The following is a 15,968-nucleotide window of genomic DNA, read 5'->3' as shown; positions in this document are numbered from 1 at the left end:
CGATAAGATAGAGCCCAAAGATGGAGAAGAGCAGTTGGACAGACAAAGGAGTTGCTAACGATCAGGCTGGGAGGGTGAATGGCTGTAAATGGGGGCAGTTAGTGACTAAAAACAGGGGGTATATAGTGGCAGGCTATGTGGTAACAAGGCCTGGTGCGTGGGGTGGGAGCCTGGGATATGGGACAGTTTAGGCCCAAAATTATTGTACTCTATATTGAGTCCGGAGGGCTGCAGGGTCCAAAAGTGGAAAATCAGAGATTGTTCCTCCAGCTTGTGTTGAGCTTCTCTGGAACACTGCGGTGCTGTGCAAGGCCCTTTACTATACTCCTCACACACTCACAACGGTGCGGCCAAATTCTGCTCCAACTCCATTTACAAACTTGCTGATGACACCACCACAGTGGGTTGGATCTCAAACAACAACAAAACAGAGTAGAGGAAAGAGAGAGACAAACTACTGAGATGGCGTAAAGGCAATGATCTCTCCATCAATGTTAGCAAAGCAAAGGATCTGGTCACTAACTTCAGGGAGTGGAGTAGAGGACACGCCCCTGTCAATATCAATGGTGCAGAGGTACAGGTGGTCAACAGCTTGAAGCTCCTTGAGTAAATGTCACCTACGATCCATTCACATCGACACGACATTCAAGAAAGCACACCAGTGCCTCTATTTCCTCAGAAGGCTAAGGAAATTTGCCATGTCTGCAATGACTCTTATCGATTTTTATAGAAGCAGCGTAGAAAGGATCCTATCCAGAATCATCACAGTTGGTATGGCAACTGCTCTCCCCAGAATGGCAGGAAATTACGGAGAGTTGTAACACTCCCTTCCATCATCTTTCATTGGACATAAGATACAAAAATTTGAAAATATGCACTGATGGATTCAAGACCAGATTCTTCTCAGCAGTTATCAGACTTATGAATGGACTTCTCAAACATTAGAGTGATCTTACTTTGCACCTTCTCTGTAGCTGTAACATAATATTTTACATTCTGTTCTATTACCCTGATATACTTATGTAACATATGACTCATCTGGTTAGCATGCAAAACAATATTTTTCACTCAGTACAGGTGACAACAATGAATCAAATCAATTCAAATCTTTCGAGGTCAGCATGGTGAGTGGCTTGGGCGCATCTTGCAGGTGGCCATGTTCCCATGGACTTGCTGCCTTCATCCATCTTTAGAGAAGTGGTCGTGGGTTTGGAAGGTGCTGCCTGAGGATCTTTGGTGAACTTCTGCAGTGCATCTTGTAGATAGTACACACTGCTGCTTCAGAGCACCTGCGGTGTAGGGAGTGGGATGTTTGTGGATGTGGTGCCATTCAAGCAGCTGCTTTGTCCTGGACGGTGTGAAGCTTCTTGCGTGTTGTTGGGGCTGCACCCATCCAGGCAAGTGGGGAGTATTCCATCACACTCCTGACTTGTGCCTTGTAGGTAGTGGACAGACTTTGAAGCGGTTTTTATTTTTAAAATTGATTCACAGAATGAGGGCATCACTGGCTAGGTCAGCATTTAGTTGTACGTCCTTAATTGACCAGAGGGCAGTTGAGATTCAACCACATTGCTGTGGGTCTGGAGTTACATGTAGGCCAGACCAGGTAAGGATGGCAGGTTTCACTCCCTAACGGACATGAGCGAACGAGATGGGTTTTTCTGACCATCGACAATGGAATATTCATTACACTGTTAATTCCAGATTTAATTAAATCCAAATTCCACCATCTGCCATGGCAGAATTTGAACTGGTGCCCCAGAACATTTGCCGGGTCTCTGGATTAACAGCATTTGTGGAGAGAAAGCAAAGTTAACGCTTCAGGTCCTGTAACCCTTCTTCAGAACTGACTGTAGTTCTAATAGGTTGGTAAATATGCTCGAGGAAGGCTGGGGGGAGGGGAGAAGAGTAAACAACAGAGGAGAACAGTTGGTCAGACAAAGGAATGGGTAAAGGTAGGTCTAGGGGACCGAATAGCTGCTAATAGGGTTCATTAGTGACTGACAATGGCTTGTTTGTGGTTGCAGTCCATGTGATGACAAGGCCTGGTGAGTAGGAGTTTGGGTAAGGACATGGGAGAAAGTGTTCAAGCCCTAAAATTATTGAACTCAGTATTGAGTCTGTGAGGAATCAATGGAAATCATTGAAATCTCTCTGCTGTTTGGTGTCACACATGGCACACAAGAAAATAGCTTTGGCTGTTGGAGGTCAGTCATCTCAGCTCCAGGATACGTCTGCAGGAGTTCCTCAGGGTAGTGTGCTAAGCAGAACCATTTTCTGCTGCTTTGTCTATGACCTTCCATCCACCATAAGGTCAGGACTGGAAGTGTTTGTCGATGCTGGTCCGAATGGTTTCTTGCTGTGCCACATTATTCTGTGATATTAATTATAAAATAATGTATTCCTCTCTAAATATCTTCTTGTCTCAAATATAAATGAAAATAGATGTGCAGGGCTACAGGTCTGCACTACCCAAAGACTAATAACAAAGTTTACCATGATCTGAATTCTGGATTTGTGAGGGTTAAAATGGAACAGAAAAGGAGGAAAACAAAAGCTTCAGCTTTAATGTAGCTGAAATCCAATGGCGTTGAATGGTGACATTTTGAAGCACAGTGACAGTTGGCCGTTTACACAACCTGTTCTTTTAATGTGACTGCTCAGGCATACCCCACGGTAAGTGATCGCAGTAAAGGGTCATTTCAAAGCCCATTATTGCTCCTGTTGGTAGTTTCATTCATTGGCTTCTCAGCTCTTGTTAAAATAACTTCTGTAGATAGTCATAAGGTCATAAATTGAGCAAACATGGTCTCTTAGAACAAAAAAACAACTTAAAGGAAGTGCAATTGTTTCCTCATATAAAACAGAAACCATCTGGAACTTGACAGTCAGAAAAACGTCACGTTTTGGTTTCAGCACTTCTGTTGTAAATCACTTAAGCCTGACAGTTATTATGCTTCCTACAAATATGGAATTCACGGGCTAAATTATAAGGCATGCAGTCAAATGACACGGTGTGAGATAATCACAGACGAACCGATTGTAAGCATTGTCATGGTAGCCAGAAGCAAATAGTTATGATGCATTATATCAGGGAGAAATGGCTACATGTTTAAAAACCTACAAATACCCCAGGTCAAGATTAGATGCCACACTGGCAATCCAGTGAAACAGGAAAGAGTAAGTATATCGGCCTGGTCCTTGAAGACATTTATTTAGAGCTATTAAAAAAAGTGGTAACATTTGTAGGTCATTGCTGCTGTAAGTAAACATCTCAATAGAGATCTTCCTTATACATATTTAATATTAAAGAGATAAACGTGTATAACAATAGAACATAGAACATAACAGCACAGTACAGGCCCTTCGGCCCTCAATGTTGTGCCGACCTGTCATACCGATCCGTTATGCTCGTCAACAATGATAAATACCACTTCTTTGCCACTCGGTCTTATGCTCAAACCCAAATCAGACTGACAGTGTATAAAATGTTAGATTATTGTATCAAATTTAAACTAAATAAACTGAATGTGGGGGCAATTTCATTCCATTACTATTGCTTGTAATTTCAGGCAGCCATTCCCTCTATGAATCTGTGTCAAATCCATCAAGCAAAAAGAGCCATGTTATAATGTGAAGGTGTTACATTTTGGTAACAGGACTTACAGAGTTAATGGTGGAGTCCTGGGGGTGTTGTAGAACAGAGACCTAGGGGCTTCGGGTACATAGTTCATTGAAAGTTGCATCACCGGTAGACAGATCAGTAAAGACAATGTTTGGCATACTTGCCTTCATTGATCAGAGTGTAGGAGTGAGGACATCATCTTGAGGTTGTACAGGATGCTGGTGAGGCCACTTTTGGAGTACTGTATACTGTTCTGGTCACCCTGTCATAGGAAGGATATTATTAAAATGGGGAGGGAACAGAAAAGCTTTACAAGGGTGTTACCAAGACCGGAGGGTTTAGCTCTAAGGAGAGACTAGATAAGCTAGCACATTTTCCAGGGGCATAGGAGGTTGTAGAGTGACCTTATAGAGGTTTATAAAATCATAAAAGCATAGATACCATGGATACAGTGAATTGCAAAGGGCCTTTCCCAAGGGTCAGGGGCTTCAAAACCAAACGGCATAATTTTAAGGTGATAGGAGAAAGATTTGAAAGGGATATGTGGGGCAATATTTTCACACGAAAGGTGGTTCGTATGTTGAATGAACTGCCAGAGGAAGCAGTAGATACAAGCACCATTCCAACATTTGGTAGAGATTTGGACATGAATAGGAAAGATTTAGAAGGATATGGGCCAAATTCAGGCAAATGGGACTAGTTTGGAAAACTTTGTTGGCATGGACAAGTTGGATCAAAGGGCCTGTTTCCGTGTTGAATAACTCCATGAGTAAAATTGTTTATCAGCAGCTACTAGACACTCAGAATTAAAACAAGGAACAAAAACAAAGTTGCTGGAGAAGCTGAGGAAGGGTCACCAGACCCAAAACGTTAACTTTGTTTTTTCCTTCACAGATGCTGCCAGACCTGCTGAGCTTCTCCATCAACTTTGTTTTTGTTCATGATTTACAGCATCCGCAGTTCTTTTGTTTTTAAAGTAGGCACTCCGAATTGTTCAGCAAGTGCTACTCACTCAACCACATCTAACATGCTGTGTTTTGGGTTTTGTAAGTCCAGGCTGATTGAGTGTGGTCTGTATTCTGCCTACGATGAATAATTGAAGGAACATGCTGTTTGATTCGATCAGCCAGTCACTAGGATATATAACCAGTTACCTGGCATCACTCTGGCTCAAATCCTTTTGAATGGATGTCAGCATCCTGTCAGTGAAAAGACTTGGGCATTCCCTGTATTGTAACCATAAAACCTAATTCTAACAGCAAGAAATAGCTTGCTCAAAATTTTTCAAATTTTTAAAAAAATTTCCACATTAATGTGAATTTCTTCATTAATGTGAAGACGACTGGACAGTTGTTAGCTTGGAACGAGTGATCCTTAGCCCATTTCCACATGCCACTTTTATGCTTGTAAGACAAATGAGAAAATATCCACATTATTTGGTCAGCATAAAGGGAATTTTGTCCTGCATATGTCCACCTAATATCTGTACCCAATTCACATCCTAATGCACAAATTAGAAACCCTTTCTGGGAGAGACACATTCTTCAATCAATTATTGTTATTATTAATACAAGGCACATTTCCTGATCCAGTTTCATCTCGTTGTCTCCAGGATCAGATTCCTTACCTTAACCCTTTGCTGAAATTCCACTTCTACACATTTCAAATCTCAAATTACCATTGCATTTTTGGAATTCATCTGAGCAGTGTTAACTTTCGCATCTGAATCAATCTTCATTCAGAAAGTGAGTCGGCATGGAATTCAGGGAAATTTGGCTGTCTGTATACAAAACTAGCTGTCCAATAGAAGAGAACAGGGTGGTGGACGATGGAAAATATTCAGCTTGGAGCTTGGTGACCAGTGGTGTTCCATAGGGATGTGTTCTAGGACCTCTGCTCTTTGTGGTCTTTATAAATGACTTGGATGAGGAAGTGGAAGGGTGGGTTAGTAAGTTTGCCGATGACACAAAGGTTGGTGGAATTGTGGATAGCGTGGAGGGGTGTTGTAAGTTGCAACGGGACATTGACAGGATGCAGAGCTGGGCAAAGAAGTGGCAGATGGAATTCAACCTAGAAAAGTGTGAAGTGATTCATTTTGGAAGGTCAAATTTGTACGCAGAATATGGGGTTAATGGCAGGATTCTTGGCAGTGTAGAGGAACAGAGGGGTCTTGGGTCCACACCCATAGATTCCTCAAAGTTGCTATTCAAGTTGATAAAGTTGTAAAGAAAGCGTGTGATGTGTTAGCTTTCATTGGCAGAGGAAATTGAGTTTAAGAGCCACGAGGTTATGCTACAACTCTATAAAACCCTGGTTAGACCACGCTTGGAATATTGTGTTCAGTTCTGGTCGCCTCATTTTTGGGAAGGTTGTGGAAGCTCTAGAGAAGGTGCAGAGGAGATTTACCAGGATGTTGCCTGGACTGGAGGGAACGTCTAATGAGGAAAACCTGAGGGAGCTAGGGCTTTTTCATTGGAGCAAAGAAGGATGAGAGGTGACTTGATAGAGGTGTACAAGATGATGACAGGTGTAGATAGAGTGGATAGTCAGACTTTTTCTCAGGGCGGTAGTGGCTATTACGAGGGGCATAATTTTAAGGTGATTGGAGGAAGGTACCGGGGAGACGTCAGAGTTGGGTCCTTCACACAGAGAGTGGTGGGCATGTGCAATGTGCTGCCGGCGGTGGTAGTGGAGTCAGATACTTTAGAGACATTTAAGTGACTCTTGGATAGGCAGGTGGACAATAGTAAAATGTAGGGTATGCAGGGTAGTTTGATCTTAGTAGGTCAGCACAACATTGTGGGCTGAAGGGCCTGTACTGTGCTATACTGTTCACAGGTTCTGAGAACGTTCACATACATATCCGTTGGTGCTACCAGAAGCAACCACATTTTGTAACTCCTGGCAAATTTATGAATGAAATTTTAAGGAAATACATTTTATGAGGTCTAAGGATATAATCTATCATTTAATCAAATGACAAGAGGCACAAATATAATCAGTTTCTAATTTATTACTTGCAGGGATGAGGAATCAGGATCCAGAAATTACAACCACAATATTGTCCATTCTGGGGCAGGTTATGTATGTATACGCTGTCCAGGTACATTATATATACACAAAGAAAAGGAAGACTCAATTTGATTGCTTTTGACTATGGTTTCAAATTCCACTGACATTCAAGTACTATGTACAGTACAGTAATGTCAGCATCTCCTGACAGCAATGTATCTCACAGAGTGGAAGAGTACAAAATTATTGTTAAATCAACCCAAGACAAGAGGGCTGTATTACTAGTACAATAGCCATAATGATGAATATGACAATTCACCAAAGCCTGCACTTCGGGATTATGCTACGTATAAACAGCTTTCATCCAAGAACGGAAATATAATCCATTTGTACTGCATATATTCACAAGTTTTAAACAAAAAAAATCCCTGTTTATAACAGAACTGGAAATTTATCTCGGATACATCAATAATGCATGTGCATCAGAAAAAAATTACATTTTCAGTTCAAAAAAGTATCAATATAAAGGAAGCAAAAAATGTTAAATATTATTATGTATTTTCCAAACATTAGCAACTTTTAAAAATCAATACTTCTATACTTAATAATTTACAGTGAAAACCTTAAATGTTTCAGCAGCATGTGAAAGTCAAGGTTAAAATGTTTGTGTATTCCAGTCCAGGTTAGGCATCTGAGTTGCATTGATGGCAGTCTTCCCATTTGTTTACAGAGATTGTTGAAGTAGAATGTGCTGATGAAGGAACAGAGGCAGATTCGCTGTAGTGCATGTGTGCGCACACTGTGCGCTCCAGGCATATACACGGGCGAATATGCAATCCAGTCAGAAAATTATAATGTCCTGAGGTTTCTTGCAGCAAATTGGAGTGATAGTGATCTGTTGTACCATTCTTTATGTGAAAGAGTGCGAGGTCCTGAATGTACTGTACAAATTATTCAAACTAAATACTCATTAAGTCCGTGAGAGATAATGGGAACTGCAGATGCTGGAGAATCCAAGATAACAAAGTGTGAAGCTGGATGAACACAGCAGGCCAAGCAGCATCTCAGGAGCACAAAAGCTGATGTTTCGGGCCTAGACCCTATCGGAGTCTCTGAAGAAGGACCTAGGCCCGAAACATCAGCTTTTGTGCTCCTGAGATGCTGCTTGGCCTGCTGTGTTCATCCAGCTTCACACTCATTAAGTCCGTGCAAGGCTTGCTGAGGATTAAGGAGATGTCATTCTGAAATGAAAACAGAAAAACAAATCAAATTAGGATGTTTCCATTGCTTAAAATTAGACAATATGCAACACAACCAGCTTATAATATAAACTAAAGCAAAATACTGCATGTAATGGAAATCTGAAATAACAACATAAAATACTGAAATACTCAACAGCTCAGTCAACATCTGTGGAGAGTGAATCAAAGTAAACACTTCAGGTCAACAGCCTATCGCCCGATGTGCTGAGTATTTCCATACTTTCTGTTTTCATATCTTATACATGAACAAAATTCTGCATACCAATTGCTTAAATGAAGCAAGCAGAAAGAGAACCTTTGAAAAGTAAGGCACAGAAAGGGGGAATTTGGCCCATTTTCTCCATGTTGATCAATGCACCTAGATGCCCTTTAAATCCCATCAATCCCTGCAGTTTACAGAATCTAAAGGCGCAGATTCAGGTTATTTTAAAAAGGACTTAGATTTCTGCCTCCACCAGCTCAGGCGGTGAATTACATACACACACCATCTTCTGTGAAAAACGTTTTCTCCACACATCCGCTCTATTCCTTCGGCCACTTAGCTGTGATCCCTGGTTTTTGAAATTTCTGCCAAGGGAAATAGAGCAGACAGAAGGAACCTATTTCTACCCCTCACAATTTTGTATACCTCAATCATGTCACCCCATAGCCCTTTCTGTTCCAAGGAAAACAACCCCAACTTCTCCGATCTCTACTCTTAGCTACAACTGTGCAGCTCTAGAAACATTCTAGTCAAAAACAGAAGTTTCTGACAAAGCTCAGCAGGTCTGGCAGCATCTGTGAAAAAAAGAGTTAATGTTTTGGGTCCAGTTACTCTTCCGCAACATTCTGATCAACCTTCTCTGCACTCTCTCCAGAGCAATTACATCCTTCACGTAAAGCCCCAGTGATGGCCTCACCAGTGCCTTAAGACCATGAGACCGTAAGACATAGGAGAAGAAATTAGGCCATTCGGCCCAATGAGTCTGCTCTGCCATTCAATCATGGCTGGTAAGTTCCTCAACGCCATTCTCCTGCTATCTCCTGTAACCCTTAATGATCAAGAACATATCAATCGCTGTCTTAAATGTACTCAATGACCGGACCTCCACAGCCTTCTGTGGCAGTGAATTCCATAGATTCACCACTCTCTGGCTGAAGAAATTTCTCATCTCCGTTCTAAAAGGTCTTCCCTTTGCTCTAAGGCTGTGCCCTTGGGTCCTGGTCTCTCCTACCAATGGAAACACCTTCCCAACATCCCCTCTGTCCAGGCCATTCAGTATTTTTATGAGTTATACAGTTTCATGTTCATATCCTTATGTTTATATTTGATTCTTCTGCCAATGAAAGAGAGCATTCCACAGGACTTCTTTACAACCTTTTTTACCTGTACAGTGACCTTTAGGGATCAATGCACTTGCACATCAAGGTCTCTCACTTCATCTACCCCACTCAGCATATTCCTATTTATTGTGTATTCACTTTTATTCTTTGACCTCCTTAAATTTATTCCCTCACTACCCTTATCAAATATCCTTATCAATTCCTTGAATAATCCAATCAAATATGTAAGGCATAACCTTAACAAAGCCATGCTATCTCTAACTAGACCATGCCTTTCTAAGTGACAGCTTATCTGATCACTCAGGATTGATTCTAACAATTTGCCCACTGCCCAAAGTATGATTAGCTGGCCTATCTTCGTTTGGCATTCCCTTGTACCTTTTTTGAACAATGGAATGACATTTGCATTTCTCAAGCACCTCACCTGTGTCTCGAGAAGATTGGAAAACAATCCTCAGAGATTCTGTGATTTCCTCCCTGTCTTCCTCCAACACCCTAGGGAACAATCCATCTTGCACTGGTAATGTGCCCATTTTCAAAAATTCCAGCTCCTTTAACACTTCCTCTCTTGACAGTTATTTTGTCCAATATTTCACACTGCTCCTCTTAGATTACTATATCCAAATCATTCCTTTCCTTTGTGACTACAGAGACAAAGAATTCACTAAAAAGTCTTGCCATACCCTCTGCATCTTCACACAAAAACCCTTCTTCACTTCCCATAGATCTCACTTTTTCCTTGAAAATGTTTTTGCTCCTCATACACTGATTACACATCTTTAGGGTTTCCTTTGTCTTGCTTGCTAATGTCTTTTTCATGCCCTCTCTTTGATTTTCTTATTTTTTTAAAAAACTTGATCCCTGCATTTTCTAGACTCCTCTAGGCTGTCTTCAGTGTTGCTTTGTTGTGGATATCACAAGTTTTCTTTCTGTTTCTGTGTAATCTTCTCCTGTATTTTTCCTCGAGCAACCATGGGAGTCTAGATTTGGAAATATTATTCTTATTTTTGATGGGACATGTATGTTTTGTGCCTGAAGGATCTCACTTTTTAGTACCTCCCACTGGTGTATCCATTGGTGGTCTTGTCTAGGCCCCCTCAGCCGAATCACTTGCAAACTATACAGGCAGCTCGTATCATACAAAGTACATCATAAGGTCAGAAGTGGGGATGTTCGCCCTGACTGTGCAATGTTCAGCATCATTCGGACTCCTCAGACACTGAAGAAGTCCATGTTCATATACAAGAAGATCTGGACAATATCCAGGCTTGGGCTGACAAGTGACAAGTGACATGCGCACCACACAAATGTCAGGCTATGACCATCACCAATAAGAGACAATCTAACCACCACCCCTTAACAGTGTTACCATCACTGAACCCCCCCCACTATCAAGATCCTGGAGGTAACCACTGACCAGAAACTCAGCTGGACTCACCACATTTACACAGTGACTACAAATGCAGGCCAGAAGCTGGGAATACTGCGGCAAGTAACTCACCTCCTGACTCCTCAAAGCCTGTCCACCATCTACAAGGCACAGGTCAGGAGTGTGATGGAATACTCCCCACTTGCCTGGATGGGTGCAGCCCCAACAACACTCAACAAGTTTGACACCATCCAGGACAAAGCAGCCCGCTTGATTGGCATGACGTCCACAAACATTCACTCTCCCTACCACCGATGCTCAGTAGCAGCAGTATGTACTATCTACAAGATGTGCTGCAAAAATTCACCAAAGATCCTCAGGCAGCACCTTCCAAACCCATGACCACTTCCATCTAGAAGTGGAAGGGCAGCAGATACATGGGAACACCATCACCTCCAAGCTCCTCTCCATGTCACTCACCATCCCGAATTGGAAATATATCACCGTTTCTTCACTGTTGCTGGGTCAAAACTGGAATTCCCTCCCCAGGGGCACTGTGGGTCAACCCACAGCAGGAGGAATGCAGCAGTTCAAGAAGGCAGCTCACTCCCAATTTCTCAAGGGGCAACTGGGGATGGGCAAGAAAGTCTGGGCCCAGCCAGAGAGGCCCACATCCCACAAAATGAACAGAAAAAAACACCAGGGTAGCAGAACAGAGTGGAGAATGTAACGTTACAGCTGCAGAGAATGTGTGGAGCAAGAGAGATCGGAATTAATATTTCAGAGGTCCATTCAAAAGCCTGATAACAGCAAGGAAGAAGCTGCTTTTGAATCTGCCCATACATGCATTTAATCTTTTAAATCTTCCACCTGATGGAAGAGAGTGGAAGAGAGTAACGTCAGTGTTGGAGGTGTCTTTGATTATGTTAGTTGCTTTCCTGAGATGGCAGAAAGTATAGATGGAGTCACTGAAAGGAAAGCTGGCTTGCATGATCGACTGGGCTGTGCTCACGACTATCTGTAGTTTCTTGAGGTCTATCAGAATCACTTCTCGTTTTTGCAAAATTTCCATTCCCCCAGTTTAGAATTTTTACTCCTGATATATCCCCGCCCTTTTTTGTAATAATACTACATCTAACCGAATTATGACCAACCCTGATATGACTGCCCATTGTCACTTCACCCACTTGCCCATCTTCATTTCTCAAAACTAAATCCAGGATTAAGTCTGAGACAACAAGGTGTAGAACTGGATGAACACAGCAGGTCAAGCAGCATCAGAGGGGCAGAAAGGTTGACGTTTCGGGCCTGGACCCTTCTTCAGAAAATAGTTTCTTCAGTTTTTCTGAAGGAGGGTCTAGGCCCGAAACATCAGCTTTCCTGCTCCTCTGATGCTGCTTGGCCTGCTGTGTTAATCCAGCTCTACACCTTGTTATCTCAGATTCTCCAGCATGTGCAGTTCTTACTATCCCAGAAAAATGTCTCATGTTGAGCTTGTCACGTATCGTTTAACAAATTTTCCTCATATGAGTTTTTCAACCTTAATGCATGTTATATTGTTTGAAATCCAATTGAAATTGGGTTAGTTAAAGTCTCCTACTATTATTGCCCTCTTATTCTTACAGGCAGAAATTTATCTACCTATGTCCCCTTCTGTCTTCCATGACATACTCAGCATCACAGACGCTCCACAGTGAGTCCACCCACAGCTCCAGCTCTGATATGCAATTAGCCAGTAGCTGGTGCTGGACATACTTCTTGCACATGTAGTCGTCGGGGACACTGGAAGCTTCCCTTATTTCCTACATCATGCAAGAGAAGCACACCATTGGTCTGACATCTCCTGTCATGACTCCTCTCTAGATTAAGCTAGCTACTCCCTTTAGGAGAATTACTTAAATACGGGACTTTCCTTCATTTCAAACACTTCTATTATAATCGAAAGTCTCTATGTAAATGGTCAAACAAACATTGTCAACTTGTTTGCTGTGATCTACAAACACATGAAGATGACTGAATTTTCTTGGCACCAAGATTTCATGCTTTTCTAGATACTCAACTTATAAATCAAGTCATCGATCCTTTCTGTGGAATGTGCTGTACTTGCAAGATGTACACGTTAAGTCAGTGCATAGGATTAAACAGGCAATACGGCTGTGTTGTTCAGAAAATGTGTGTCAATTTAAGACACATCCACGTGCAGCAGATTGTGTATGGGTTTGCAAATGATGTGGCCACCTGAAAAACGAATGAACAGAGAGGCCAACTTCAAGCTTGAAATTGTAACATTTGCCAACTTATGGAGTCATACAGCATGGAAACAGACCCTTTGGTCCAACCAATCCATGCTGAATGTAGTCCCAAGCTAAACTAGTCCCACCCATCTGCTCCTGGCCCACATCCCCCAAAACCATACCTATTCACGTGCTTATTTAAATGCCTTTTAAAAGCCGTAATTGTACCTGCACGCACTATTTCCTTTGGAAGTTCATTCCGTGCACAAACCATCCTCTGTGTAAAAAAACTGCCTGTGTCTTTAACAGCCTCTCTCCTCTCATCTTAAAAATGTGGCCCCTCGCCTTGAAATCCCCCATCTTAGGTAAAAGACAAAAAAAACATCAACTCTATCTATACCTCTCATTATTTTATAAACTGGTATCAGGTCACTTCTCACCTTCTGTGCTCCAGTGGAAAAAAGTCCCAGCCTATCCAGCCTTTCCTTACAAATCATACCTGGCAACATCCTGGTAAATCTCTTCTGAACCCCCTCCAGCTTGATAATATCCTTCCAATAACTGGCTGACCAGAACTGAACACAGTGTTCCAGAAGAGGCCTCACCAATATTCTATAAAACCTCAACATACGCAGAGAGGGAACTGACATGAGAATGGATGTAGCAATCTTCCATGAAGAAAACTTTACAGCCACCACTAACAGCTAGTGGCCTGATTTTCAAAGCCATGTGTCAGACCCGTAACAGCAGCATGAGAAATCCCATCTGTATATAAATAGTTAATCAGGCCAAATTAATCCAAGTGCAGTTAAAGTTTCACACTAACAGTCAGCTGGTGCAGCTGCTTAATGAAATGAAAATGTTTAGTGTTAGTGTAGGAAACCAAGACTTCCAGAGGGTATCAAAAGACTTAGATCCCAAAATGACCAGCTTCTAGAAATTCTTCATTAAACACTAGTACCTATTAGTTCACATTGGAAACATGGGTAAAACACCCATCAATTTGCCTGGCAGCCAAAATGTGGAATGGAAAGGTTCAAAAGCAGTTGTGGTAAAAAAAACAGGACACAATATTCACAATGGTCATGGCCCGCATTCATGATGGAATCAAGTTAAAGCCAATGGTAATTTTCAAATGTAAAATGACAAACATCAAGTTCCCGGCAAGGGCTTTTGTAACAACTGCTGGATGGGTGAAAATGAAGTAAAGTTATGAACTGATAATGATTGGAATAAATGCCCAAGTTAACAGCTTTTTAGTGCGCAAATGGTTACACCAAGAGGAGCTCACGAGGCAATAATACCCATAAGGAAATTACACAAGGATGTCCAATGTCTATAGGTCAACATACGTCTCACAAACCAAACCATCGCATATCACTTTCACTTCAAATGAAACAGATGAATATTGATAGAGGAAAAAATGTTTCCCAAAGAGTAAAAATATGCGTGCCGTCCTTCTTGATGTTTTGTGTGATTTTATTATTAAATTGTAGGATATTACTAATGCATCAGATGTCATGAGATCGGTCAAAGCAAAATGCAGAATATTCATTCAATGCAAGAAGGTTGTCATTTGCTGTGAATGGGAGATTCTGAAACCGGAAGCGCATCTGATCTAGATTGGAAACAATGATAATTATTCACTCAATAAACCATGCCACATTCATTTAACAAGAATTACTAGTATTATTCCCTTCACGTTTCAAAATAGCCCACTCAGTTTTTTTTCTCTGTATACATTTTTGTCCCATTTTCGAAAGAATTATGGTAGGTTCAAACGCAGTGCTCCCTCTATTTTTCAGCTGTCCGAACCTTTGAGGGCGACATGTGATAGTGACTTCCAAAAGTAGAAATCAGTGTGACAGGCTTCAGCACACTAACTGCCAAGCGCGGAATGCTGGAGTAGCTGCACGCGTGTACGCAGCTTCCAGGGAATACTGTCCAAAGGTGATATAAATGCCACAATCTGCAACATGTGAAATGATGGGTTGTAAAGTGGATTTCACAAGTGCCGATTCCATACTGTGTCAACTGTAGAAAGTCATCAAGTACCCTGAGTGAAGGGACTTAACTCAGGAGAAACTTCCATTGGATCCCATGAGCCTAGAGAAAACAAATGAAGTTTCTGACAGGTGTAGGAAGTGTAGGCATTCTTTATTTCATTGCTCCAGTACCTTGAATAAGGTACTTGGATCTGGACCAAATGTGTTTACTCACAAGGAAGTGACACAAACTCAGAGACAGGATCAGACCAGATATACATCATATTTTATTAAGCCACTGCAATGGATGGAACCTGCACTACTTGGTGTTTTGGACAGATACTTATTTTGCCCAAAGTGCAGACCTAATTTGGGATCTTTCAACTGGTACAGTAATTGGTGTTCCTGTGGGTAGTTCCTGCCTTCCAGATTCACAAGAACCACATTGATGAAGTGAAGCATTTGAGTTTCGCCAGTGTGAAAAATATTTGTGGTTGAATAATACTGTCATGTGAGTGTTGTCAAAAGTGAAAATGCTGGACCATCTTACTAACTACTAAAGTGGGCTAAACTTTCACCATCACTCCTTAATCTAAAATATATTATCTGGTACATGAAGGATAGATCATGGCATTTACTTGGGACAGATTTATACATTTTATGCATTTGCTGTTTCAAAAATTGTCAAGGTATGCACATTGATTTGATAAACTGTTTTGCAGTACAATCAAAATGGTTCAAAAAACCTGCAACATGTGAGCATATACGAAGAATCCAAGGTTTTATTTTAAAGGAAATTGAAGCACCACAGTTTGCAACTGTTGTATTATGGCCAGCACAAGTACATCATTTCTCATTCTAATTTGAAAAGAGAACATGGGTCATAATTTGTCTGAGAATAAGTTTCCTCAGTTGTCTTTCATTCTGCCACTGCAGGTTTGGAAAAAGATGCAAAATTGGAGTTCACATCAAAATTATAATAGATTAGATTAAATTAGATTAGATTCCCTACAGTGTGGAAACAGGCCCTTCAGCCCAACAAGTCCACACCGCCCCTTGAAGCATCCCACCCAGACCCATCCCCCTAAAACCCACAGACCCCTGAGCACTACAGGCAATTTAGCATGGTCAATCCACCTAGCCTGCACATCTTTGGAC

The 15,968-nt window shown here is 41.5% G+C and overlaps 1 protein-coding gene and 1 pseudogene across 1 annotated transcript in view; one reads left to right on the top strand and one right to left on the bottom strand.

The window, feature by feature from the left end:
• Positions 1 to 7,783: 7,783 nt before the first annotated feature.
• The window catches only part of irs1 (insulin receptor substrate 1), an 88,875-nt gene continuing 80,690 nt past the window's right edge, over positions 7,784 to 15,968 (bottom strand). The window contains exon 2 of the mRNA XM_048542582.2: positions 7,784 to 7,878. Coding sequence (XP_048398539.1) covers positions 7,874 to 7,878 — 5 coding nt within the window. The 3' untranslated portion in view covers positions 7,784 to 7,873. The remainder of the gene's footprint in view (positions 7,879 to 15,968) is intronic.
• On the top strand, positions 14,809 to 15,308 carry LOC132210518 (dual specificity protein phosphatase 12-like; annotated as a pseudogene).

This window comes from Stegostoma tigrinum, chromosome 14 (assembly GCF_030684315.1).
Source record: "Stegostoma tigrinum isolate sSteTig4 chromosome 14, sSteTig4.hap1, whole genome shotgun sequence".
In the NCBI taxonomy this organism is placed as follows: Eukaryota; Metazoa; Chordata; class Chondrichthyes; order Orectolobiformes; family Stegostomatidae; genus Stegostoma; species Stegostoma tigrinum.
This window is presented reverse-complemented; position numbering and strand designations above follow the sequence as displayed.